A 27,779-nucleotide genomic window follows, 5' to 3' on the forward strand; every position below is an offset into this window, starting at 1 on the left:
TCCTCTCTGTCCCCATTTCTAAATATCGAAAATTTCTGTCTCTGACCATCTATCAATGTGGCTGATCATCTGTTTCTGACCATTCCTTCCCGTTCCTGACCCCAGGGAGTGCAGGGAGTCCTGGCCCAGCCGGCGTTCCTCCAAGTAGTACCACTCTCTAACCTCAGGACCTCAAGGGCCTAGAGCGACAGCGCCAGATGTTTCCCAGCAAGGGGTTCTGAGGCTGTGCGCCCAGATCTCGAGAGAGGGAAGTGGGGTGACGAGGTCGTGCACTGAGGGTGGACGCGGAGGCCAGAAGTAGCAGGCGGCCGGGGAAAAGAGGTGGAGAAAGGGAAAAAGAGAGAAAAGCGGAGGAGGGCGAGTAGGGGGGTGGGGCAGAGAGGGGTGGGGCAGAGAGGGGCGGGCCCGAGTGCGCCCCCCACCCCCAGCCCGGCCCTGCCAGCTCCCTCCCAGCCCAGCCGGCTACATCTGGCGGCTGCCCTCCCTTGTTTCCGCTGCATCCAGACTTCCTCAGGCGGTGGCTGGAGGCTGCGCATCTGGGGCTTTAAACATACAAAGGGATTGCCAGGACCGGCGGCGGCGGCGGCGGCGGCGGCGGCGGCGGGGGCGCGGGGGCCGGACCATGAGCCGCTGAGCCGGGCAAAACCCAGGCCACCGAGCCAGCGGACCCTCGGAGCGCAGCCCTGAGCCGCAGAGCAGGCTCCAACCAGGCGGCGACGCGGCCACACGCACGGAGCCAGCGACCCCCGGGCGACGCACGGGGCCCGGGAGCGCAACGATGGAGGCGCTAATGGCCCGGGGCGCGCTCACGGGTCCCCTGAGGGCGCTCTGCCTCCTGGGCTGCCTGCTGAGCCATGCCGCCGCCGCGCCGTCGCCCATCATCAAGTTCCCCGGCGATGTTGCCCCCAAAACGGACAAAGAGTTGGCAGTGGTGAGTTGCTGCGCTGGCCTCAAGGAACCAAGTTTAGACAAACTTCGGAGGCAAAACATGGGGGTGTCTCTCCCCCTGCCCTCGGCGGTGGGCACACAGTGTGGGGGAGGGGCTTCGGTAAACAGCTTGGGGGGTCTTTGGTAAGCTATTGGAGTGATGTCTTGCAAACGGTGGGGGATCTTTTGTAAGCAGAGAAGACCTTTGATAAACAATTTGGCAACCTTCAGGATACAGCAGTGGGGCGAAAAACAAGCCAGAGAGCGGGAGAGGGGTGACCTGGCAAACTACTGGAAAGGGACTCTTAGGTAAATGGCGGGGACCTCCTCTAGTATCTGGGACATTTGGCAAGGGGGGGCGGTCTTTGTAAACAATTTTTGGACACATCTGGGCAGTTGCTAAGGGCTCTCGCCAAGCGTCTTGGTAGGCCTTTGGCAGACAGCTAAAGGGGTCGTTTTTGCTAATGTAGGACTTTGGGAACGGGGCTCTGGCACACAATTTGGGTAAATTTATGCGCGCATAAGGATGGGAGGGAGCTTGGCCAACGCGGGGCTTGGCAAACTTCTAGGAACCTTCAGCACAGATCCGGAGAGGGGCCTTTAAATAAACAGCTCAAGGGGGCCATTTGGGAAGTGATTGGGGCAGGAGGGAAGCAGAGAGCGCATCTTTTTTCACCTGGCTTAATGGACAAATTGGTCAAGGGCTGGGCCTCGGAAAGTTTCCTCGAACTTCTCCAAAGGGTCGGAGGAAAGAAGGAGAGAGCTTGCCCGGCAGGAGGGAGGAGGAGTGGGGCAGGCGCTGGAGGGCCTGGCGCGTGGGGCGGGGGCGGACTGCGCTCCGCTCGGGTCGGAGAGCGGCCAGCGAGTCCTCCTTCCTGGCTGGGTTCCCAAACTGCGGTTCAGATGTTGTCTTGTGAGCGTGCGCGCGCCTGGCTGGAGGGACACTGAGCCTGGCCGCAGTGTTGCGTAAGTAGGGCCTGAGGAGGGAGGCCAGCCATGGACCCTTCAAGATGTCCTTTCCACTCCGGGGGATATCTGCTCCCTTGTTGCCTCAGCCACCCTGCCCTCCAGCCTCCCCCTCAACCTGTCCGGGAGAAGACGCCCATGACCTCTGGTCACCCTAGGAACTCCTTCAGGAGATGACACCTACCCTCTCCCAACTCTCACCCTTTCCAGGCAGCTAAGTCTCAGCCCCCTCTGGATAGATGGGTTGGGAAACCTCTGTACATTTTTAGAGGGCTACTTTTTTCAAGGGTCTGGAGCTGGCTAGCATAATGATGTGGCTGTTGGGTGGGGCTGAGAGTGGAGCTGTGGGACAATGACAAAGCTGCTTGGGTTCCTTACACTTTTTCCAGCCAATGGGTCACAGGATGAACCCCTAAATTGGGGCTCAGCCTGGGGGCCACATGGGTTCTTGGCGTGGAACAGGAAGGAATTCAAGAGCCAGCCAACAGAGTAAAGTGAAAACAAATTTATTAAGAAGCTAAAGGAATAAAAGGGTGATTATTCCATAGGCAGACCAGGGAATGGGCTGCTTGAGTGAGTATACACACGGTTATTTCTTGATTATATGCTAAACAAGGGGTGGATTGTTTAGGAGTTTTCCGGAAAAGGGATGGGGAGTTCCTGGAACTGAGGGTTCCTGTCCCTCTTAGACCATATAGGGTAACTTCTCCATGTTGCTATGGCATTTATGAACTGTCATGGCGCTGGTGGGAGTGTCTAATGTATTTAACATCCTAATACATTATAATTAGCATATAATGAGCAGTGAGCACGACCAGAGGTCACTTGCATTGCTGTCTTGGTTTGGGTGGGCTTTCTCCAGCTTCTTTACTGCATCCTGTTTTATCATAGGGGTCTTTGTGACCTAACCTGTATGTTGTGAAATCAGTCCTGCCAACCTCCTGTCTCATTCTGTGGCTAAGAATGCCTGCCCTCCTGGGAATGCAGCCCAGCAGGTCTCAGCCTCATCTTACCCAGCCCCTACTCAAGATGGAGGTGCCTGGTTTGAACACCACTGACAAACGGAAGTCTGTGTTGTCCAGAGGCAATGCAGTGGGGGGCTTAAGAAGATAGCTCTGGACTTAGACCGCTTGGCTTCAAATCAAAGGGTGCGTGAACTAACTAGCTGGCCTAGTGATGATCTTGGGCAAGTGACTTCTCAGTTTCTTCATCTGCAAACTGGGAAATTCCATATCTCAGGGTTAAAAGAGAGGTAATCTTAGGTGCTTACCTAGCACATGGTAAGTACTCAATAAGCACTAGTCATTATTCCTATTATATTATTATTATGTCCTTGATTTCCCCTTTCCTAACTACTTCCAAGAAGGCTAGGACCATTGTCAGAAGATCTCCTGGCTCTTTTCACCGTTCCAACAGGGCACTTATCACATACTTCATTTTGGTTTTATTTGTGATCTATCAGCCTACCTGCTAGGATTGAACTTTAGAGACAGAGCTGTCTATCTTGTTCACCAATTTATCCTCAGCAGTAGCACTGGGCTTGGTACGTGGTAGGTGCTAAAAAGTATTTGTTGACTAAATAAATGAGTCTGTTGCTCCCTGAACCTCTTTGCAGGGACCTGCTCAGTTTTGGCCTCAGTTTGGGCAAGGCCAGTTGTATGGCTCCTGAAGGACAGCACTGCTTTATTTTTGCAAATGGCTGATTCAGGATTTGAACCCAGGTTTGTCTGCTGCCAGAGCCCATGCACATAGTCTTTGAATCTCTTTAGAAGAAAAAAGGAAGAAAAAAGTCCCCAAGTCACCAGCTGCAAGGTAGATAAAAGAGTTGATAGAGGTAAAAGAAGGATGCTGGAGTATCACGTTTCCTAGCACAGGCTCTGGAGCCAGATTGCTTTGTCCCAAATCCGGATCTACCATTTGTGAACTGTGTGATCGTAAGCAAGTTTCTTAACCTCTCTGTGCTTCAGTTTCCTCCTCTGTATAATAGGGATAGTATATCTACATTATAGAGTTTTGAGCATTAAATGAATTAACATATTCTGACTTTCGTGCCTGGGCATATAGTCAGCACCCAGCACCAACAAGCGGTAGCTATGCTCTCTATAGCTGTATGTCCTGTCGCTCAACTAAGGGGTGCCAGTGCTGATTTGGGAACCCAGTACTCCACCCAGTGCTCTGGGGCCCCTGGCTTATATCTTGTCTGGACTATGGCACTGGGTTGGGGGCTGATTGCTACAGCCTGCTTTGGTTAATACTGTGCCATCTTAATGTGGCTGCTTGCCTTGGGGGTGTGCATTTCTTTCAGCAATACCTGAACACCTTCTATGGCTGCCCCAAGGAGAGTTGCAACCTGTTTGTGCTGAAGGACACACTAAAGAAGATGCAAAAGTTCTTTGGACTGCCCCAGACAGGCGATCTTGACCAGAATACCATCGAGACCATGCGGAAGCCGCGCTGCGGCAACCCAGATGTGGCCAACTACAACTTCTTCCCCCGCAAGCCCAAGTGGGACAAGAACCAGATCACATACAGGTGCCAGGGCAGGGCTTGGGGAGGCAGGGCCATTGGGCTGAGGGACACGAGCCTCCTTGACCCATGCATTCTCTCCACTCAGGGGATCCATGAAGTGTCTTTTGTGAAGGCTTGGCATCTTAGGGAGTTTCAATACACAGTTCTTAGAAAATGAAGTCAGACAGACTTGAATTTCATACTTGCTAGCCATCAGACATTGGGTTCCTTTTCAGTGCTGTGAATGTTGGCTTTCCAATCTACAAAATGTGGCTTTAAAAATGCCCTTCCCCACATGGTTGGTTGGGGAACTAACCTAGACTGAACTAATACAAACGACTTCTATGATTTTTGACACAGAGCAAGAGTGTAGTAATGCTAGCCATTGTTATTGTTTTTAGATGAGGTCATTGGGATGGGTAGAAGGAACGTGATGATTGGTAGCTAATTGAGTTTAGCAGCCCAATTGGGTTATAAATTGTTGCTAATTGGGCTGAGAGCTGTGCCCTGTATGGCTGCTGCTGGGTTCCAATGGTGAGATCTTTGCCTTATGCCCCATAATGCACACTTATGGCCCTCCCCCACCAGCCAGAAGTGACAGATGGAACTCCTGAGCTGAGGCCTAAAAATGTTGGCTGGCCTGGGACTCCCTGGGTCTTCAAGGTATCCTGGGAAGTTTGTTCTTGGCAGCGAGCCCTGCCTAACCTACACACACATACATGCAGGCACATGCTCACATATACATGCACATACTTGTGCACCCTTCCCATGCTTGTGCATATACTTGTATGTTCACATACACACACACTCAAACTTTTTCACATATCTGTGCACACACACATACTTGCATATGCACACACTTATGCCCATGCATACACACTCACATGCATTTCTACCACCTCCAGGATCATTGGCTACACACCTGATCTGGACCCAGAGACGGTGGATGATGCCTTTGCTCGTGCCTTCCAAGTCTGGAGTGATGTGACCCCACTGCGGTTTTCTCGAATCCATGATGGAGAGGCAGACATCATGATCAACTTTGGCCGCTGGGGTAGGCAGAAGATGGGGCAGAAGAGGGGCCAGCAGGGAACAGCGTCGAGACGAAGGGGCGAGATGGACATTAGAGGGGTGTGGGGATCCTGAGGGCAGCTTAGATAGGACAGTAGATGGTGTGGACCCTGGGGGTGGTTTAGATGGGGGCAACACAACACGGAGTGGACACTGGAGAGCCACGTTGACATAGGGGCAGATGGTATGCTGTGGTGTAACCTGGAGGCCGTCTAAACCCGAAGCAAGTGGTCTACTATGCTGTTCAATATGGCAGCCATTGGGTAGAATATACATGGCTATTTAAATTTAAATTAGTTAAAAATTTAAAATCGGTTTCCAGGTCACATTGGGCACATTTCAAGTGCTCAAAAGACACAGGAGGTTAGTGGCTATTGATTTTGGACAGCACAGACAAAGAATTTTCCTCTTATCACAGAAAGCTCTGTTGGATGATGCTGGTAGATACTGAGGAAGTGTAGATATATGAGAGTGGTTTGGAAACAATGGAGCAGTGTAGACATGAGAGGAAGGGTCATAGAACCCGGGGCCAGGTGGCCATGTGAGTTTATGGTGTGAACATTGCCAGTAGCACAGACATAAAGGTAGGTGGTATAGACACTGAGTGGTAAGTGATGAAGGTAAAGAGCATGGGAAACAGTGTAGACAAGTGGGTGGGTGGTACAGGCCTTGGTGACAAGGTGGGCATGAGGATTCGTGTTGCAGATATTGGTGATAGTGTGACATAAAGGCAGGATTGTGGTTAAGAGGGCGGTATTGACAAGAGGGTGGATGGCATAGACACTGGGGCTGATGAGGATGGGGTGAGGACACTAGTGTGGTAATGTGTGTATGTGGTAGGTATAGTGTCATCGTGGTAGTGTAGACAATGAAGGTAGCGGGTATGGATACTGGGAGTCATGTAAACCTGGGAGAGCAGTGTAGACCATAGGATGGTAACAACCGGGTCAGCAGATCTCTACTGAGCCCCAGTGTTTGCAGTCCTGGATAACCCCACTGGGATGACGGAAGGGGACAGGTGCTGGGTGGGCTGACAGGCTCCACATGTAGATGGGGTGGGAGGGGTTTCAGGGTCTAGGTGGCACAGCTGGAAGCTAAGACCCAATGTGTGTTTCAGAGCATGGCGACGGATACCCCTTTGATGGTAAGGACGGACTCCTGGCTCATGCCTTTGCCCCAGGCACTGGTGTTGGGGGAGACTCCCACTTTGACGATGATGAACTATGGACCTTGGGAGAAGGCCAAGGTGAGAAAGGGGCCCTCTGCATGCCCCAGACCTTCTCTCCTGTCCTCTCTCCACTCCATCTGCTTGGACCGGAGAGGTGGGAGGGGAGCAAAGTCACACATCTGGGTGAGTCAGAATCTTGGTCTCCAAAGAAGGCATGGAGAAGTCCAACCTCCCCCTTCCATGTCACCCTTTAGTGGTCCGTGTGAAGTATGGGAACGCCGATGGGGAGTACTGCAAGTTCCCCTTCTTGTTCAATGGCAAGGAGTACAACAGCTGTACTGACACTGGCCGCAGCGACGGCTTCCTCTGGTGCTCTACCACCTACAACTTTGAGAAGGATGGCAAGTACGGCTTCTGTCCCCACGAAGGTGAGCATCCACTCTAGTACCCAAGACTTTCCACCTCAAGCTTCCAGCTTCCCCGGCTCCCCACTGTGCTCCACCCTCCACACTCTCCGGGACTGGCTGGCACTGCCAGTCAATGAGCATCCCTCCAACATCCTTCACTCAGTTCCCCCCCAACCTGATCTGAGCCATTGTTGTTTCTCTCCCACCAGTACCACGATGAACATAATACTTTAATTAAATCAAGTCGATTTCTTTTTTTAAGTTTCACCTTTAGCAATCATTTAGGAGTCACAGATTTGATGTGCTAATTATTTATTTCTTACATATATTGGAGTAAACTTAGAACTATTACAATGCCCAGTGGTTCTCTCTAGAACCAGTCTTTATACTTCAATCAAGATTGATACTTCAAGGGCATGAGGAAAGGCTTGCTGGTAGCTGGAAACCTAGCAGTGTGATAAGGAGGCAGGACTCAGACCAGGGCTGGACTCAACCTGGTTTGCGAACTCCGACCGAGGAATTTCACCTATTGCTCCAGCCTTGGTCCTGATGCTGCCTCTGCTAATGCGTGTGTGTGTGTGTGTGTGTGTGTGTGTGTGTGTGTGTGTGTGTGTGTATGTGTATGTGTGTCTGGGCACAGGGGCTATACCATCTGCCTCTCTTGGGCACTGTCTTTTTCTGCCTCCTGTGTAGCTTGTGTCTGCATCTCTGTGTCTTGATAAATACTGTAGGCTTGACTCAGTATTTGTGTTTGTGTGCTTGTCAGTGCCTGAGACACAACATTTTCAGATATTTTGAAGCCACATGGGGGAAACCTTTTAAAATGGGGTATAGATATTGACATACACACTCAATCCTTTCTAAAAATATACTTAACACACTTCATAGTCTTGATGGTGTATGTAACTTCATAGTCTATGAAGTCATCATATTTGATAATTCTGCAGATTGAAAGCCCAGAAAACCTGGGGAAAACAGAAAAAAATCTAAAAATTTTTATCACTATCTTCTTTCCCATCTCACAAAGACTCTTTAATCTACATAGACTAAAGACTGTCTTTTTGTCTGTAATTTTACATCTGTGAATCTCCCTAACCCCATTGTAACTGAAAACTAAGCACCAACCATCTTCACAGAACGAAAGAAACAAAGAACTAGTTAATTCCTTTCCTGTTTACACTTTTATTACCAGAGCTAAACTTTATATTAAGTAAGAGTTTAAGCCATTCACCATTAATAAGTCAGAAATTTTGAAATAAAAATATTTTTTGTATCTTGCGTTTCCCGGTAGGGATTACATGTGGCATTAACCCTTCCCTGTGTCACCCCTCTGATAGGAACAGAATGCTTTGATGATAGGTAGATGTGGAAACAGCTGTATTTCATAAGTTTGGGAAGGGTTATTCCCTACATTGGACATTAGTTATTTACTTTGTGCTTAGCCAGATGCAAGTACGCACAACACGCACGTGTCTGGGTCTCGAGGCAGAGATTCTTGTTACTCAGCCCCTGCTGACTGCTGAGTCAGTGTCTGATTCTTGCCATCCTTGTCAGGGGAATTTGGGAGGAGACAGGGGCTTCCTGGGTGGTAGAAATGCGGCTGATGGGAGGTCAGAGGCAGGGGGCTGGCATTGGTCAAAGTTAACACTTTGCCTTTCTCAACTCTGAGGCCACTAAGGTATCTGGACTCAGTCTTGCCTTTTCTCTAGGTGATATTTTTTTCTGGCATTGCAGGACAAGGTCTTTTGGTAGAGAGGGGAGCAGTGAGGATACAGGACTCCAAGTTCTGTGGTGGGAGGCCAGGCACTGGGCTCCATTCTGGCCATGGTGGAGTTAACGGGGGCTGGTGAGGTCACCTCTGGCGCCGTTGTGCACAGATGGTCCTTGTTATGGACTTGTGGTTTTGCTAGTTGGCAATTCCAGAGACACACCATTTTTTAGCTTTGGGTGGATGAGGGGAAGATGGGGAGAATCCAAGACACACAGGCCAGGCTCTGAACCCCACTCCCTCCCCCAGCTTTCCAGTTATGGCCCCTGTCTTGAAGATGTCAAAGTAGAAGCCCAGAGTGTTTAGTAAAAGCAACCTGAAGGCACCACCTTCCTCTCCCTCCCTCCTCCTCTTCTCTCTTTCTCTCCCTCCTACAGAGACTGCAACAAGGCCATCCAGGAAGGGGCCTGGGGTTGACAGGAGGTAAAGCTTTCTTTCTGTATATGCGTGTGCACACACACATCTACATGTATGAGAGTGACAGACTGAGCAAGAGAGATTGAGATTGGTGTGTTTTGTAGTTTTTAGTTACAACCTTCATTCACTTGTTTCATTTATGTGACCATGAGCAGTTTGAGAACCAGCTTTGTCCTAGCCTTGATTTCTCCACCTATCAAACGGAGAGAGATTCTCGTGGTCCTGCCTGCCATGACTGTTATATTCATCTCATACATCATTATTTCATGAAATTTGCATGGTACAGGCATGGACCAGGCAGTGTGGACAGTGACCTTGGGGCTGAGGCAGGGTTCTAGAAGCGCTTGCTGTGTCCCAGGTGTCAACCACTTTGTTGTTGGGTGGTCCATAAGATCCCAGGGGAGGGATTGGGATAACCAGGGAAGCAGGGCTTCTCTCTGGGAGCTCAGAGAAGCAGCTCCTTACCAACCAGTAGAGATGTTTTCTTAATATTTTAACAATGCATCAACTTCACTGATGTGAACCGGCAGATGGGCAGCCGGCCAGCTGTATGCCCATGGAGGCATGTCTCATTCATATCCTTCTCTCTCTCCCCTACCCCTAGCCCTGTTCACGATGGGCGGCAATGCTGAAGGACAGCCCTGCAAGTTCCCATTCCGCTTCCAGGGCACATCCTATGACAGCTGCACTACTGAGGGCCGCACGGATGGCTACCGCTGGTGTGGCACCACTGAGGACTATGACCGCGACAAGAAGTATGGCTTCTGCCCTGAGACCGGTGGGTGCCACTACCTCTCCCTCCCTCAGGGCCCAGCACCTGCTGTCTAATAAAAAACCCATAAGACTCCCTGTGCCAACCTCCTTTCCCCAAGACAGGGATGCTAAGACATCTGTGCGAATGACATCCACACCCAAGATGTCCGTGTAGCTGGTCAGGATACCTGTCACCTGGTATGGCCTGGACACTGAAATCAGAACAGACATTGGGTATCAACAGTTGAATTGGTGACACCTAAATGTCAGGCCTGCTCAGGATCCTCTGACTGACCTGCATCCCTTTTCTCTCAGACTCTCTGACAGATACTTCTCTCTCCTCCTCTCTGACCCTTCAGTCTCTCTTCCCTGCCTTTCCTGGTCTGTATCTCCACCTTTTAGTCTGTTTTTTATTAAGAGCTCCCTGCTTTCTTCCCTGTCCCCCTCTTGCCCTCCTTCTCTCCATTTCTCCCTCCTTTCCTTCTTCCCTTCCTCCAACAGGAATTTACTGAGTGCCTGCTTTGTGCAGCAGATGCAGAGGTTGGTCTCAGAAAAGCCCTCCCCAAGGGGGCTCACAGTTGAGGAGCGTGTGCTGGTGCCATCAGCTTCATCCAACTCCCTTTGCCCCTAGCCCATCTGCCCCTTTCCGTGGGAGGCTCATTAGAACTCTGAAATCTGGCTTCCTGGGTTTGAATTGCAGCTGATACTTCCTAGCAGTGTTGGCTCGGGGAAATTTCATCATCTCTCTGATCTCCTGTTTCCCATCCATGAAACGGGGTGCCATTCAGACCCTCCTGCACAAGGCTGTTGTCAGGGGTGGGGTGAGATGAGTCTAACGATACAGTGCCTGGGACTGAGTCTGATTTAGGTGTGGCTTGCCAAGGTCAGCATCATGTCATTGCTTCCTGGTGGTAGCCTCAGACTCTTTGCTGTGCCTTGACCTGTATCCCTAACCCCACAGCCATGTCCACTGTTGGTGGGAACTCAGAAGGTGCCCCCTGTGTCTTCCCCTTCACCTTCCTGGGCAACAAGTATGAGAGCTGCACCAGCGCTGGCCGCAGTGATGGAAAGATGTGGTGTGCGACCACAGCCAACTACGATGACGACCGCAAGTGGGGCTTCTGCCCCGACCAAGGTACGAGGCCCTGGTCATTGGACAGAGACCCTGGATATCGCCTTGCCCCTAAACTTGCTCCCAAAACCTTCCTGAGACCTCACCCACTTCAAGCATAGACACTGCCCCCCAGACACCCATCTACCCAGACCCGCCCACCTGGGCTGAGACAATGCCCATCTCTGGTGGAACCAAGGTCCCTGCTTAGATACTGCCCATCCAGGTGGAGGCACAGCCTCCAAAACCAGACCCTGGCAGACCAGATGCTGCTACCTGCCTCCTGGGCAAGAACGGGCCTTCCTGAGGAGTCACTACTCTTGCCTTCCCCTTCAGCCACCCTCCAGGTGGGCTTGTAACTACCAAAAAATGGCTGAGTTCTGAGCACAGGTTACCAGAGAGACAGTTCTCCTGAGACATTTCCACTGCACAAAGAGGTGCCTTCAAGGAGCTGGTGGGCAGCAGAAGAAAGGAAAAAAGAAACAGCCTCATGCTTGAGCTGACCCCATGGTCCACGCAGCCCTGGGGAAGCCCCCAGAGCCCTCCCTCCCCCATCAGTCAGCACCATCTGTTACCAGGTGTAAATGGTGGATCCTTGTCAGTCCTGGGTGCTGAGGATGCAGCTGGCTGGGACAACTCTCTGCCCCCTAGGACTCACAAGCTTGGGGGAGAGAGTGCCCAGGAGACAGCTTGTGACCTCACTGTGTGCTTGGGGCCCTGTGCCCACTCCAGGCACAGGGCCCAGGGTTACAGGGTTACTTAAAGCTCCCTGATGGCCCACAGTGGCCAGGTGAGTGGGCAGGTCCAGGGCTTGTCAGAATTAGGCAAGCCTGTCTTTATGTTACTTTCATTCTTTATAATCATCATGAGATGGAACTTGGCAGATGTCAGTGGACAGAGGCTGGCCAAAGGAGGTTTTCTTATCCCTTGCTAAATTCGTTGCTAGGACACATTCTGATTTTACCAGCCTTCTACCTAAAGGTGGGATTCTCCATCTTCCTGAGTAGTTCAAGGATCCAGAGCTCAGTGACTCACCCAGGGTGAATATTATAGTCTCCTAGAGCTGCCATGACAAAGTGCCACAAACTTATGGCTCGAAACAAACCCCATGTATTCTTTCATGCTTCTGGGAGCTGAGGTCTAAAATCAAGGTGTCATTAGGGCCATGTTCCCTCTGAAGGATGTGTCACTCCAGTCTATGCTTCTGTCATGATATGGATGGCCGTCTTCCCCCTCTGCCTGCCTCTCCTCTTTTATTTATTTATTTATTTTTTGAGATGGAGTCTTGTTCTTGTTGCCCAGGCTGGAGTGCAGCGGCACGATCTCGGCTCACTGCAACCTCCGCCTCCTGGGTTCAAGTGATTCTCCTGCCTCAGCCTCCCGAGTAGCTGGGATTACAGGCATGCGCCAACATACATGGCTAATTTTGTGTTTTTAGTAGAGACGGGGTTTCTCCATGTTGGTCAGGCTGGTCTTGAACTCCTGACCTCAGGTGATCCACTTGCCTCGACCTCCCAAAGTGCTGGGATTACAGGTGTGAGCCACCGCTCCTGGCCTCTCTCCTCTTCTTATAAGGTCACAAGCCATATTGGATTAAGGGCCCACTCTGGTCCAATCTGACTTCATTTTAACTTGCATCTTAATTACATGTGCAAAGACCCTATTTCCAAATAAGATCACATTCACAGGTCCCTAGGGTTAAGACTTGGGCAAATCTTTTCTGGGGGGACACATTTAACCACAACAGGGTGTGACAGGTTTTGCTCGCTGGCTGTGGCTCAGCGTGTGCAACCACGCTAAGCGGGAATGGTTTCTACTGCTTTCACTTGGGCAGAAATGGTAGTAACATGGGGCCAGCCTGTCCCCACTATCTTACCTCTTCAGAGAACCTGAGGAGCTGGGTTTGTAGAGCTTATCTTTTATAGAGAGACACAAAAAGCCAGGAAGCAGGATTTTAAAATGAATAGGGTTTTAAATAAAAAATTCACAGATACTACTTGTCCTCTTCCTTTATAGCACATCTGTCCTGATACTAACCTGGAAAGAGACAAGAGGACTTTGGCTGACCCCACTTGGAGGCAAAAGGCACTAATCCCAAAATTGTGTATTAATCCCAGAAAAAACAAATCAATACATGCCGCTTCCAGGGCTCTCTAGCCTTACTGTGGGGCTGTCCTCAAAAGTCTGCTTCACTGGGTCAGATCCTGACTTCTCTCTCATCTCTCCTCCTGTCTTTCAACCCTCTCCCCTCCCTGCAACCCTCAGGGTACAGCCTGTTCCTCGTGGCAGCCCACGAGTTTGGCCACGCCATGGGGCTGGAGCACTCCCAGGACCCTGGGGCCCTGATGGCGCCCATTTACACCTACACCAAGAACTTCCGTCTGTCCCAGGACGACATCAAGGGCATTCAGGAGCTCTACGGTAAACCTTGGGGGGTGGGGGATAGGGTGGGGGGAGGTCATGTAGCCTGGGATGGAGGCCCAGGGGTTGGGATCAGCAAGATCTCATCCAGCCAGGAGTGCTGGAGACAAGGGCAGGAAGCGGGAGTGTTGACCTAGTCCTGGGAAGGCAGAGCAGTTCTGCAAGGGGATACTTGGATAACTCTTCCTTATCTGAACAATGCTAATATCCATGTCACTCTTAGCTCTCCATTTCTGGGTTTCTCCCATTTTCTAGGTGAGTAAGGTCACCTGGTGCAAGGTTACACAGGTTTGAGCAACCCAGTGGAGTTTAGAATCCAGAAGAATAGCCAAGCACAGGACAGAATTTTCCGTCATGTGGAATTACCTTAACAGTAGGCGGGTGGAAGCTTCTGGTTTTCATAATAAGCTTTGATTTTAGTATGTAATAGAAACAGAACAACCAGTGCCTTAAGCCAGTGATTTACTTATTGTTGGTGCTTACAATGAGGCTAGAGTTTAAAAAGTCTGTTCAGTTTTTTTTTTTAATGAAATATTTAGCCGGCCGGGCGCGGTGGCTCAAGCCTGTAATCCCAGCACTTTGGGAGGCCGAGATGGGCGGATCACGAGGTCAGGAGATTGAGATCATCCTGGCTAACATGGTGAAACCCTGTCTCTACTAAAAAAAAAAAAAAAAAACAGCCGAGCAAGGTGGCGGGCGCCTGTAGTCCCAGCTACTCAGGAGGCTGAGGCAGGAGAATGGCATAAACCCGGGAGGCGGAGCTTGCAGTGAGCTGAGATCCGGCCACTGCACTCCAGCCTGGGTGACAGAGTGAGACTCCGTCTCAAAAAAAAAAAAAAAAAAAGAAATATTTAATGGTCCTGGTGATATCTGAGCCAGGCCAAAATAGTGAAAATGGTGATGAAGTTTGGGGACCGCTAGACTCAGGAAGGAGCCCAAGGTCTGCCGTGAAGGGTGCTGGGTTCAAGCGTGGCCTCTGCCCCTCACCAGCTACAAGATATTGTGCAAGTCTTTATACCTCTTTGGACTCAGTTTCCTCATCTCTAAAAGAATTGCTTATCATGAAGAGTGCCCCACTCTCAGTGCTGGACACACCAGTGGCCCCCTGACTGCCCTGACTCTTGTGGGTCTAAGAATCTGAGCTTTGGGTTTGAGTCCTTGGGCAAGTCACTCAACTTTTCTGGGCCTCAGTTTCCTCACCTGTGAAATGGTGCAATAATGATACCCCACTCTCAGGGATATAGAGAGGACCGATTTGGGTGATATCAGTAAAAAGCGAATCTAAAGTACAAAAGGCCCCAGGACTCCCAAAGTCCAGGCATCTTCTTGTTATCTTACGGAGCTTACACTAAGGCCAGAAGACAGTTTCTTCTGACTCTTAGCAGATTGGGTGGGGACCCCTGGGGGCTCAGCCTGGTGGGGAGAAGCTTTGCAGCTGCAGAGGGTCTAAAGTCAGGTGTTCTCCCCCAGGGGCCTCTCCTGACATTGACCTTGGCACCGGCCCCACCCCCACGCTGGGCCCTGTCACTCCTGAAATCTGCAAACAGGACATTGTCTTTGATGGCATCGCTCAGATCCGTGGTGAGATCTTCTTCTTCAAGGACCGGTGAGTGCAGGAGCTTGCTTCTTGTCCTCCTTGTCTCCTGTCCTCTGCTCTTCTACTATTATTCTTTTCCCTCACTCTTGGCCGAAGACCCCACCAAGTGCTTCGCAGAATGACCTGTATTAGGCGGTTTCTGGTGTGTATCAAACAACCTCCAGGTTTCAGTAGATTTTTTTGCACCCAAGCATTTTGTTTGCTCTCCTATAGTCTGTGGGTCTACTAGTTATCTTGGCTTCCAGCTTCAGTTTGGGTTCAGGTATGCTCTGCCTGTTGTTCTCATGGGATTAGCAGCTACACATGGCAGATGACATGGTGCTAGAGGCCAAATTGAACTACACAAGTGCATTTAAAGCCTCTACTCACATCTTGTCTGAGAATATTCCACTGCCTGAAATAAATCACATGGCAGATCCCAACACCTACCCTAGAGGGTGGTACTGCAAAGTCACATGAAAATGTACATGAATGCATAATCCTAAAATCGAAATGGAGGGAAGAATTGGGAACAATAATTCAGTCTACCACAGGCCTTCTTCTAGAATGGCGTTGCCCTCAAATGGCCAGATTACTCTGTGTATGGGTGGTGAGCGACTGCAGAGTAGAAAGAGGTGGTATTCTACCTGCTATAGGTAAAAATCACCACTCAGTTGACTAAAGGCTGAGGTTTACCCTAATGTCCTAGCTCCCTGGAGAATGGCAGGCAGTATCTAGGACCTCATTAAAGGGTCTGTCCTTCCATTCTTCTATCATCCATCCATCTATCCATACCTGTATCTTTCCATCCATCATCCATCCAGCCAGCCAGCCATCTATTATCCATTATTTATGTTCCAGCCATCCATTATTCATTATTCATCCATTTATCCATTCATAGAGCGTAGTAGTTGAGAAAATGGACCCTGAAGCCAGGTTGTCTGGGTTAGAATTCTGCACTTGCTACTTACTGGTTATATAATCATAGCCACGTTAATTAAGTATCTTCTTTGTACCTTGGTTTCCTCATTTATAAAATGTGGCTAATATTCCAACCTATCTCCTAGAGTTGTTGTAAGGATTAGATGAACTTAGCGCTGAGAACAAAAATAATGCCTGACACAGAGTAAGTGTATTCATATTAGCTATTATTATTGACAAATAATTGTTTGACATCTACTGTGCCAAATACTTGGCTAGGCTTTAGTAGCTGGAGGAGGAAGAATGATGTTCTTGGGACAGTGGGGTTGGGGGCTGCTAGATCAGTGTTCTCAAAGACAGGAGCGTGGGCCTCCCATAACAGAACCACCTAGAGTGTGAGTATTAAAAGGTGGGTTTCTGCCCCCAGAGTGTGAGTATTAAAAGGTGAGTTTCTGCCCCAGCTTCAGACCCTCCTGACTGGAATCTCTGGGGATAGGCCCCAGGAATCTGCATCATAGCAGATTCTCCCAGTGATTCTGATGCACGTTGAAGTCTGCATCACAAGTACAGTTTGAGAAATAGGCATATAGAGAACTGAATGGCAGGATCAAAGAAAAGTGATCGCAGAGGCATTAGGTGCTTTTGTGGGCACATCCCAGTCAAGGAAGACTTCACAGATGCAGCAGCATTTAAGCAGAGCCTTTAAAGGAGAAGCAATAATCTGATGGGGGTGACAAGTTAGGAGGTTCTTTGAGACAGAGGGACCTGCAGAGCCAAGCCATAGTGATGTGAAAGTTTCTGGATTAACCAGCGAGAATCTGGTGAAGCTAGAAGATGTTCCATAAACTTTCAGGAAGGATTTCCTCTACTCTAGGCACTGGGCCAGATTCTGGGGTGCAGATGCTTTGCCCTTCACAGGGTCTGCTGGCCAATGGGGAAATGGCAAGAATGCAATGAGAGATGAGACTTAGAATGTAGTGAGACATCAGGTCCCATCAGGCCTCGAATGCCCAAACCAGGGTATGTAACAGCAGATGTCAGCGCTGCTCTGCAGTCCTCATTGTAAGGATCTGGCAATGTCCTTCATCTGGAGCACCTCCCACTGAGAAAGCCCTGACCACACACACAGATCTCAGATGTGTGGGGCCTAGGAAAGGATGCAGAGCCCAGACCCAGGCTGGAGCCATCCCTGGCCTACCACATCACAGTTTTCTTTCAAAAGGAACTTGATGAATGTTTAATGGGTTTGTTTGATTAACCAGTAAATATTAAACATCAACCACAAATAAAAATTGCTGCTAGACACTGGTGAGGGTGGGGGTCGTGAAGGACAGTATCACAGGGTGATTAAACTCAGACTTTGGAGTCAGATCTGGATTTGAATCTTGTTAATAACTAATTTACTTAGTCATTGATGTAGTAATAACTAAGTAATTTGAATCTTAATCTCTGTGAGCTTCATTTGCTAAATAAAAATTGTGACACCTTCCTATGTTAGGATGTTTTGCTGCAAAAACAGAGATGATCCCTCTGCAAACTCAATCCAGCCTAAACAGTAGAAAGAAATTGCTTTCATGTGGCACAAAGTCCAGGGGTAGAACTGCCTGCAGGGGCAGAGAGAGGGTCAGTGACTTGATGTCTTTGTCCACTGCTAGCCTCTGCACTGAATTCATCCTAAGGCCGGTTCCCCCTTATGGTCATAAGAAGGCTACCAGTGGTAATTGGGGCTCTAATCCCTCCCCTCTCCCAGGAAGTGAGAGAGAAAGAGACACGCACAGATACATACACACAGACCCCCAGATGTGAAATAAGTCTGTGTGTTCCGTCTTAACACTACTGTAAGTCATATGGCAACTGCTGAATCAGTAACAGTGCCAGAGAATGCTAAACTCTGATTGGCTTCGACCAGTTCTCAAACTTTGGCATGCATTAGAATCATCTGGAAGGCTTGTTAAAACACAGATTCTGGGCCCCGAGCCCAGAGATTCTTATCTGTAGATCTCTGGAAGGACCCAATCATTTGCATTTCTAATAAGTTCTCAGGTGCACAGATGCTGCTGGGCAGGAGACTGCACTTGGAGAACCAGTGGCTTAGACCAATCAGTATCTACCCCTAGAATGGGAGTCGGGGACACAGGGTCTGAGGAGGTGAAGGCTGGATCATAAATGTGGAGTTTTGTGAGGAAGGATGGTGGGGAAATAGATAATAAATGCTAGGTAGACCATCCAGAGTGCATGCTGTCTTATAAGATTGTGAGGATTAAATTACAAGGCACAAAAAGCGCATGGCACTTAGCAGGACCTCAATAAATGATAACTCTTACTCTTGACAAAGTACACAAATTCATTTCATTTTAATTCAGGAAATACTTGAGTGTCATCAGCTACTGCCCCAATTGGCTTCTAATCAAACAGGAGAGTTAAGACAAACAGACACTACTGTTCCAGGCACTCAGAGTTGATGATTTTGAGAGGCTTAGAGAGGGAAAACACAATATGGACAGAGGTAGTCAGGGAAGGCTTCCTGGAGGAGGTAGAGGGAGAGAACAAGGTAGGAGGATGTTTTTCAGCTCCGGCAGATTGCAGATAGAAGCTCTGCCCATTCTCCAGTCCTTCTCCAACCTTCCTTTGATCTTGCCTCCCACTCCCATCAAGGGATCATCTCTGGGATGTTTCTGGGTGGGTTTGGGGGGTGCGTGTGGTTTGAGCTGCAGGGTGACTGAAGATGTGGTTTCCTGTGCCCCCTTGCCTCCTGCCAGGTTCATTTGGCGGACTGTGACGCCACGTGACAAGCCCATGGGGCCGCTGCTGGTGGCCACATTCTGGCCTGAGCTCCCGGAAAAGATTGATGCAGTATACGAGGCCCCACAGGAGGAGAAGGCTGTGTTCTTTGCAGGTGTGTGGGAAGCACCCTTCCTTGGCCCTCAGCTCCACAGGACTCTGCACTAGGGCTCCTGTGTGTCCCAGGCTCACTCCCCCTCCCAAACCACAGTTCCTATGCACCCGTGGGTGCTCCCTCTCCTTTATGGATTCATTCTTTCAACATCATTTCCCACAGTGTGCAACTCATCTGGGAGACTGGTTCCGACACCCAACATCAGATAGCATTAACCTTCAGTGTACACATTTCATTTTCTTAGTTCTTTTCAATCATCTCATTTCTTTTCTAGAAGAAAAAAAAGTCTCAGTTTAGTGCTGGTGTGTCCCTAACACCTTTGTAGTGATACAGTCTTTGGCAGGTAACAGTTTTAGTTCGAATGTTTTAAAGAAGATTTGTTTTCATTTTTACTTTTAAACACAAATTGATTTTAACAGAGGTAGGTAGTTATAATAGGGTGAAGTTTCAAATCAGGACAGAAACGGATTATTCAGTAACTGATATTTTGACAGTCAAAAAACATTTTTTAATAAATTTGTTTTTAAAGATTTCCAAATGAAATCACTGAAAGCTGAATGTTAAGTAAATAATAGTACAAGGAGTCCCTAGAAGTGGTAAAATCATCAAGGTGAGGTCTGTATGGCTAAGGTTTGGGAAGCCCTGCTTGTTTAACATTTATTGGAGCATTTCCATGTGCTGGGCTTTGCCAGACCCTGGGGATACAGGCTCTGCCCTCACGTTGCTCACAAACTACTTGGGGAGACAGACAGCTGGGGGTTATGAGGGGGTAAAGAAGGACTTAGGAGGTCCCTGCCCTGGTCTGAGGTGGGATCCTAGAGAAGATAAAGGCTCAGCCAAGACTATGGGTACTTATTGTCTCCACCACCTGGCTCCCATCTCCCCCATCCCACCATAATCATGGGTCCTGGCCAGGACAACTGCTGGCTCCTATGGCACCTTTTTGCAAATTAGCAAAAGGTGCCTCTTCATGGCAGGCGAGGCCCTTAGAGTGCACGACTTGGTGAGCAGAGTGTGAGCTGGATTTATCCCCCAACTCACTTCCTTGACCAGGCACCTTCTGTAATTGACTTCTGAAGTCCTCTGTGTGAGCCCTGATTCTGGGCACTGCAACCAGGAGTGAGCAGGAAGTTGCACTCTGTTGGGAATGGCTGCAGTGGGGCCCGAGGACAGACAGATGATGGGAGGAACAGGCTGGCCTAGGGCATGTCAGCACCAGCCAACACACCCTTTGCTTCCACCCTAGGGAATGAATACTGGATCTACTCAGCCAGCACCCTGGAGCGAGGGTACCCCAAGCCACTGACCAGCCTGGGACTGCCCCCTGATGTCCAGCGAGTGGATGCCGCCTTTAACTGGAGCAAAAACAAGAAGACATACATCTTTGCCGGAGACAAATTCTGGAGGTAAGGGAGGGCGGTGGGTAGGACAGCAGCACAGTTGGCTGTGAGAGACAGAGAAGCCGTCCTGAGGCTTCAAGCCTCCTGGGTCGGGTTCAGAGGTCGGTGGGCTCTGGATGCCCTCTCTCTGGTCTCTAACCTCTGAGATATTGCCAAAGGTGAACCATTCTTGTCACATTACTGATATAATTCTGGTTGGAACATCCTTTCCCTTTGCAGAATTCCTTTGATTGGCCCATGTCTGGTCTGGACCCCCACATTTTGAAATGACTCACTGAAGAAGGGGGTAATAAAAATAAAGATAGTAACTGCTCCTACTGACACTGTGTGCCAGAGACTGTCCCAAGGGCTCTGTGAGGTGGGAATTATTACTCCTCCCATTTTACAGATGAGGAAACTTGGGTTCAGGAAGGTTAGGTAACTGTGGCTGGACACAGTGGCTCATGCCTATAATCTCAGCACTCTGGGAGGCCAAGATGGGCAGATCACTTAGGTCGGGAGTTCCGGATCAGCCTGGCCAACACGGTGAAATCCTGTCTCTACTAAAAATACAAAAAATTAGCTGGGCATGGTGGTGCATGCCTGCAATCCCAGCTACTCAGGAGGCTGAGGCAGGGGAATCACTTAAACCCGGAAGACAGAGGTTGCAGTGAGCCGAGACCATGCTACTGCACTCCAGCCAGGGCAACAGAGCGAGACTCCATCTCAAAAAAAAAAAAAAAAGAAAAGAAAAAAAAAGAAAAAAAGAAAGGTTAAGTAACCAGCTTGGAGTCACACAGCCAGGTAGGGACAGGTTGGGATTTGAACCCTGGCATTCTGTCTCCTGGGAAAACGTGTTAGTCTTCACCACTATTCTGTACCTGAGATGGTGGGGTAGGGGATTCCAAGAGATGGGGGTGCATGATGGCAGAGGACAAAATATTAAGAAGACTTAGAGATGGGTGCAACAGTCATCCATAGAAACCAGCATCCAAATCAGACCTTTTGGAAGGAACAGGCACCCTGTGGCGTGGCCACAGCAGGCCCGTGGCTGTGGGTACAGGTTGGCAGGGGAACAGTTTGGAAGTAGGTGGTTCTGTGCTCCAGGTTATCTACAGGGAAGGGTCCAGTTCTGAGGGGCTATGGTCATGACCAGGGAACCTAATACCCAGGAGTGGCTGGTGAGAGTTAGCCCAAACCTCAGGAGTTTGACTGTAATTCTTCACACTTTCTAGAAAAGGAAACAGAGGTCCAAAGAAATTAAATAACTTGTCCAAGCTATTGAGATATGTGTGTTTGCACAACGCCAGGATTATAGCTACTTCTCTTGTATTCTAACCGAGTGCCCCCTCCACTATACCTGCCAGTCCATTTGATTAGTGGGGAAAGAGTGATTGGGGCACAAAAACTTGTGGTGTGTCTTTCTATCCCCTCCCTCCTGGTATCCCCACATTCCTTCTGTGACTGCCACTGCATCTGGGCTCTACCCAAGAATTTCAGAGGGTACTCCCTGAGGCCTTTGTCTGCCATCCCCAAAACAATCCCATTTACTTCCTAAGGCCTCTGTCTTCTCCCCCTTCCCTCCTCCCCACTCTTCTGCCCCCCAGCTGCCCTGCATTCAGAAACTCTTTATATCCCAGGCCTGCCCATGTCAGGGTGGAATTCCAGACATATTGCTAAGACACTTAGCAACCTAAGCTGATTGATATCTCAAGCCTCAAGAAAGAAAACAGTCAGGCAGGAAACCACAGAGCAGGCTTTCCACCCACAGGCTCCAGACACTAGCAGGCGCGTGTGCACACACACACACATACACACACACACGTACTGCGAATGACATCTCAGCATTGTAGGAGCCCTCAATCTCCAAATCTTAGAACTGTGGCTGGTGAGCGGCACAGACTCACAGAAACGTGAATCTTAGAATCCTAAAGCTCTGATGTTTTCAGATTACGGTGTTGGAAGGACTTTTTAAATCACTTTCCCAGGCACTGTATCTATGTAAACATGCAAAAACAGACCTGTTCCCAGCATATAGGAGCATGATTGTGTGCACACATGCGCACGCGCACACACACACACACACACACACACACACACAGAGGCATGCAGGTTGTGGCAGTGCCTTGCTGGGTTTCCAGGCAGAGTTATTTGCCTCCCAGTCCTTTTCCATAGAAGCCCACCTCACAGAGCCAGAGCCAGGACAGACAGCCTGCTCTACAGAGGAACCACCCTGAGACTTCCTGAAAAGGGGCAGAGCTGAAAGGCCTATCAGAAGCTTTGGCTTCCAAAGGAGACAGATCTCTATTCCAAGAGAAGTGGTGAGGAGTCTGCAGAGGCCCCCGAGGCATCTTTGCTGGAGAAGGAGAGAGAGCCCCACAGTGACAGAGGCTGAGCAGCTGTCTTCAGCATGCCAGGAAAGGCTCAGGCCCTGCTTATAGAAGCTTTCACTAAGCCACAAATATATGTTCAACATCTGCTGTGTGCCAGGCACTTAGCTAGCTGCTGGAGAGACGGAGTCAAGAAATCATCCCACCCTGCCCTCATGTAGTAGAATGAGGGAAAATTATGTAAACACATTTGAATCGGATAATGATGGCTGTCAGTATGGGGCCTCTACCACAGCCCAGCCTGAGACTATGCATATCACCTATATTTCTCAGTTGAGATAGATACTGTTAGCTCCTTTTCCCAAGTGTGGAAACTGAGGCTAAAGTGGCTGAAGGAAAAGCTGGGACACAAATGTCTGTGTTCTTAACACCTGCTATACGCGGCAACTTCTAAAGCTGCAGAGAATACCACGTCTTCGGACACCACAGTGCTTGCATTCTTTCTGGATGAAAAGAACTTGGAAGCAAAATAGTTCTCTTATCTGAGCCTCAGTTTTCTCATCTGTAAAAGCGGGCTTGACTTCTGCCATCCCCACCTTCCGTGGGTAGAATGAGAAAGAAATAAAGTTCAAGCGTGGGACACACATCTCCAAACCATCCTAACACTAGGGAATGTAGTTTGAGGGCTCAGTGGAGGTGCCTCGGATGGGAGTGTTGGGATTTTGAGCTAGGGAACTTGGTTTTGGTGCCCCAGGCCATGAGGAAGCATGCCAGGTTTTGTAAGAACGAGTCTAATGCTGCAGCTGGGATTAAGGAAGGCTTTTCTGGCAGTTATTTGGGGTGATGGCTGAGGGAGAAGTTCCCTCTAGAAGGGAGCATATAGGGAAAGCTGCTGTTGGGGTCCAGGGTGGAGGTGGTCAAGGCTGGCTGCAGAGAGGAAGAGAGCCCACTAGGAGGCACTGTGGAGCAAAGGGTGGCTGCTACCAGGATGGGATTGAAACATCCGTTTAGAAACAGCTCCAGTTGGGCAAGACTTGATCTTGTTTACTAGGATATCCATAGCTCCCATAGTGGGAGCTCAGTAAATATTTACGGAATAATGAAGTGGAGAAGCAAAGGAATCAACGTGACAGCAGCGTTTAAAAAGTTCTCCAAAAATCTTAAAAAACAGAAGGGTTGCTAGCCAGGGAAAAGAACATACCAACCGGCGCCCAAAGTATCTACCTAAATTAAAGGCGGGGCCCAGGATTGCTGTGGCTGGAACTGAGGTGGCACCCTGTGACTAACAGGCCTTGGACTCACACATACCTACCACCTTGCATTGTAACCTCACTGCCCCAGCCGTGATCATCTCCCAGGGCAGGGATTGTCATCTCCCTTGATAGATGAAGAAGCAGCAATTTTTCCAAGCCACAAAGGGAAAGATTGGTGGGGCAGGTTCCCATCCCTGGGCTTCTAGTTTAGCACTCCTGGGATTACAGCAGGGATTTGCTTGTAAGGGAGCTAACATTTCTTAAATACCTACTAAATATTTATGAGACATGGGGATAGAGGCTCTGCATGCGCTATTTTATTTAATGCATGCATTAAATTAAATACAATAAATTAGACACAACCCCATTTTACAGCTGGTAAAACTGAGGCTGTATGGAAAGCGGTTAACACACTGTTTGGCATGTAGTAAGTGCTTTATAAATGTTAGCAATAATCATGAGATTGTTTTTATGGGGTCATCCAAAGTCATATAATTAAAAGTGGTAGATTTGAGGTTCAGACTCAGGTCTGATTCCATGCTCTTCCTTCCACTGCAGCCGGCTGCTTCCCTGAAGGGCTAGGTCTGGTTTCCCAGGCCTAGCCAGGAGCCATCAGCTGGGTGCTCCCATCTAGGCTAGGGGGGAAGTGTCTTTTAGAGAGGCCCTGCTGGTTCACTGTGTCTGTTTCTTTACAGATACAATGAGGTGAAGAAGAAAATGGATCCTGGCTTCCCCAAGCTCATCGCAGATGCCTGGAACGCCATCCCGGATAACCTGGATGCCGTCGTGGACCTGCAGGGCAGCGGTGAGCCACCCAGGACTGTCTCCGCTTTCTAGGACTCCCCGCCCCTAGCCAGGGCCCAGCTCCTTGCAAACACACACTTCTTCATTGTGCAGGGCAGGCAGGCAGGCGGCGCCCGGGAAAACAAATCAACTCCTTCATCCCGGTGCTGGGAAGGTTTCCAGATCCCTGACCTCTGCTCCTTGGCCTGGCTCCAGGCAGTAAGACCCAGAAAGGCTTCTCACAGCTGCAGGGCCTGGAGCCAGGGCAGGGGAGGACGGAAGGCCTGGGCTGGGGGAAGAGGAAGGAACATGGGCTCCGTGCTGTGGATTCATTCTGGGGTTTGGTCCAGGTCCTTTTGGGTTTCGTAGGCCTGTGACCACCTCCCATTAGCAGAAGGATGGCTCCATTTGAGACAAGGCAAACTTTGTCATGCTCTGTTGCTCATGTGGCAAAGATCCCCTACTCAGCCAGTTTGCCCCTGGCCCCTTGCTGATTAAAACACAACCAGTAGCAGCGAGGGATAGAATTTGGAGTTTGAAAGTCATACTCTTGAGGAGGCATCTGTGAGCTCTCTGGGGTCCTGGAAATGGATCCAGTTTGGCTTTTTTAAAGGAGATTTTAACTAAATTCCACAGAATTTTCTTTTGAGCACCTACTGTATGCTAAGCACAGGTCCTGACCTCCAGTAGCTGAAGGTCTTATATGTCCAAGAAAAAGCAGTGTACAATCAGATGCTAGACTAGGGATTATCTTCAAGAATAAACATCTATTGAGCACCTACTGCATGCTAGCATATTAATAATAAATGAATTATGTATGTCAGGAGCCATAAATTCCAACAGCTCCATGGATCAGGCAGGTAGCACAAATGAGTAAAGCAGGCAGGGGCAGACAGTGGGGAATTGTGGAGTCTGCGCTGAATCAGAGAGCACGTGCCTCATTTACAGGAGACAGTTGCTTCTCACCTTCACATAATTATTGGCGGGCAAGATTAGGAGCTTAGGCCAGGTGCCATGGTTCACACCTGTAATCCCAGCACTGTGGGAGGCCAAGGCAGGAGGATTGCTTGAGTCCAGGAGTTTGAGACCAGCGTGGGCAACACAGTGAGACTCTATCTCTGCAAAAAATATTTTTAAAAACATTAGCTACACATGACGGCACACACCTGTAGTCCCAGCTAGTGGGGAAGGTGAGCAGAGAGGATCGCCGGAGCCCAGGAGTTTGAGGCTGCAGTGAGCCGTGTTCATGCCACTGCACTCCAGACTGGGCGATAGAGTGAGACCCGGTCTCAAAAAAAAAAGAATGGAGTCTGGTATTGTTAGATATTCTATATTAGACATTCTATTTTTTTTAATAGAAGCCGGATATCTGTATTTTTGTATGACTTTTCTGGATGTTTACATGTTGGCAAGTTATTCAGATTTAAAGACAAAACTAAACAAAAAAACTTGTGAGAGTCAAATAAAACCCATCTGTGGGCCTGATAGGACTGGACGTATCCAGTTTTGCCACCTCTGGTACATGGACTGTGCTTAGTTTGATGTTTGTGTTAAGTGGGGCTATTGTTTTTAATAATAGCATATGTTATCTGACTTAATGCTCACTGCAAGCCCTAGAAGGTTGATATCTTTATCCTCATCTCAGAAATGAGTGAACAGGGAATAAGAGAGCTTATTTCACAGCCATTTTCCTTCTTCCAGTCCCAGAGGGGGCTCTTCTGGGCTTTTGTTGTGTTTTGGTTTTGTTTTTATTTTATTTTCTTCAATCAGCTCAGGCTGAAACAATTGAATTTTGTTTTTTTAGAGATAAGGTCTTGCTCTGTCACCCAGGCTGGAGGCACAAACATAGCTCACTGCAGCCTCGAACTCCTGGGCTTAAGCGACTCTCCCACATCAGCCTCCCAAGTAGCGTGGCCTACAGGAATGCACCACTATACCCAGCTAATTTAAAAAAAAGAAATTGTAGAAACGGGGATCTCTTTACGCTGCCCAAGCTGGTCTCGAACCCCTGGGCTCAAGCAGTCCTCCTGCCTCAGCCTTTCAAAGCTCTCTTCTGGTTTAAAAACTTCTTCCCTATGCCAGGCAGAAGTTCAAAGTTCCTGGGAACCTTCTGTGTGCCAGAATGTCAGGATAAGGGGGTCACAGTCTCTTCTTTATCCCAGGTCACAGCTACTTCTTCAAGGGTGCCTATTACCTGAAGCTGGAGAACCAAAGTCTGAAGAGTGTGAAGTTTGGAAGCATCAAATCCGACTGGCTAGGCTGCTGAGCTGGCCCCGGCTCCCACAGGCCCTTCCTCTCCACTGCCTTCCATACACCGGGCCTAGAGCACTAGAGAACGACCCGGAGGGGCCTGGCAGCTGTGCCTTCAGCTCTACAGCTAATCAGCATTCTTACTCCTACCTGGTAATTTAAGATTCCAGAGAGTGGCTCCTCCCTGTGCCCAAGAATAGATGCTGATTGTATTCCTCCCAGGTGCCCCTTCCCCCTCCAATCCCACCAACCCTCAGAGCCACCCCTAAAGAGATACGTTGATATTTTCAATGCAGCCCTGCTCTGGGCTGCCCTGGTGCTGCCACACTTCAGACTCTTCTCCCTCCACAACCTTCTGTGGCTCACAGCACCCTTGGAGCCAATGGAGACTGTCTCAAGAGGGCACTGGTGGCCCGACAGCCTGGCATAGGGCAGTGGGATGGGGCATGGCCAGGTGGCCACTCCAGAGCCCTGGCTTTTCACTGCTGGCTGCCTTAGAACCTTTCTTACATTAGCAGTTTGCTTTGTATGCACTTTGTTTTTTTCTTTGGGTCTTGTTTTTTTTTCCACTTAGAAATTGCATTTCCTGACAGAAGGACTCAGGTTGTCTGAAGTCACTGCACAGTGCATCTCAGCCCACATAGTGATCCTTCCCCTGTTCACTCTATTTAGCCTGTCCCTACCGAGTCTCTTCCTCCACTGGATGGAGGAAAACCAAGCCGTGGCTTCCTGCTCAGCCCTCCCCGCCCCTCCCTTCAACCGTTCCCCATGGGAAATGTCAACAAGTATGAATAAAGACACCTATTGAGTGGCTGTGTTTGCCATCTGTTTTAGCAGAGCCTAGACAAGGGCCACAGACCCAGCCAGAAGCGAC

General features: G+C 49.3%; 1 protein-coding gene across 2 annotated transcripts; it reads left to right on the plus strand.

Moving 5' to 3' along the window:
* Positions 1 to 280: 280 nt before the first annotated feature.
* LOC105494081 (matrix metallopeptidase 2) lies at positions 281 to 27,718 on the plus strand. Of its 2 annotated transcripts, none has more exons than XM_011762187.3 (13): positions 281 to 357; positions 4,199 to 4,425; positions 5,307 to 5,455; positions 6,590 to 6,718; positions 6,895 to 7,068; positions 9,837 to 10,010; positions 10,947 to 11,120; positions 13,362 to 13,517; positions 14,988 to 15,123; positions 18,774 to 18,910; positions 20,157 to 20,316; positions 24,568 to 24,677; positions 26,818 to 27,718. In XM_011762187.3, exons 2-13 carry the CDS (start codon positions 4,274 to 4,276, stop codon positions 26,919 to 26,921), a joined length of 1,755 nt encoding a protein of 584 aa, XP_011760489.2. In that variant the 5' UTR covers positions 281 to 357; positions 4,199 to 4,273; the 3' UTR covers positions 26,922 to 27,718. The 2 variants fall into 2 exon arrangements, with proteins under 2 accessions (XP_011760489.2, XP_011760488.1); XM_011762186.2 differs by lacking the exon at positions 281 to 357 and adding an exon at positions 493 to 931.
* The last annotated feature ends 61 nt before the right edge of the window (positions 27,719 to 27,779 follow it).

Source organism: Macaca nemestrina, chromosome 18 (genome assembly GCF_043159975.1).
Source record: "Macaca nemestrina isolate mMacNem1 chromosome 18, mMacNem.hap1, whole genome shotgun sequence".
In the NCBI taxonomy this organism is placed as follows: domain Eukaryota; kingdom Metazoa; phylum Chordata; class Mammalia; order Primates; family Cercopithecidae; genus Macaca; species Macaca nemestrina.

What these genes read in the sequence shown, in the direction of transcription:
- LOC105494081 (XM_011762186.2), top strand. Translation starts at nt 779, where the DNA reads ATGGAGGCGCTAATGGCCCGGGGCGCGCTCACGGGTCCCCTGAGGGCG. An exon ending in TGGCTTCTGCCCTGAGACCG is followed by an intron (nt 10,011 to 10,946) that starts GTGGGTGCCACT and finishes CTAACCCCACAG; the next exon opens with CCATGTCCACTGTTGGTGGG. An exon ending in ATCTTCTTCTTCAAGGACCG is followed by an intron (nt 15,124 to 18,773) that starts GTGAGTGCAGGA and finishes GCCTCCTGCCAG; the next exon opens with GTTCATTTGGCGGACTGTGA.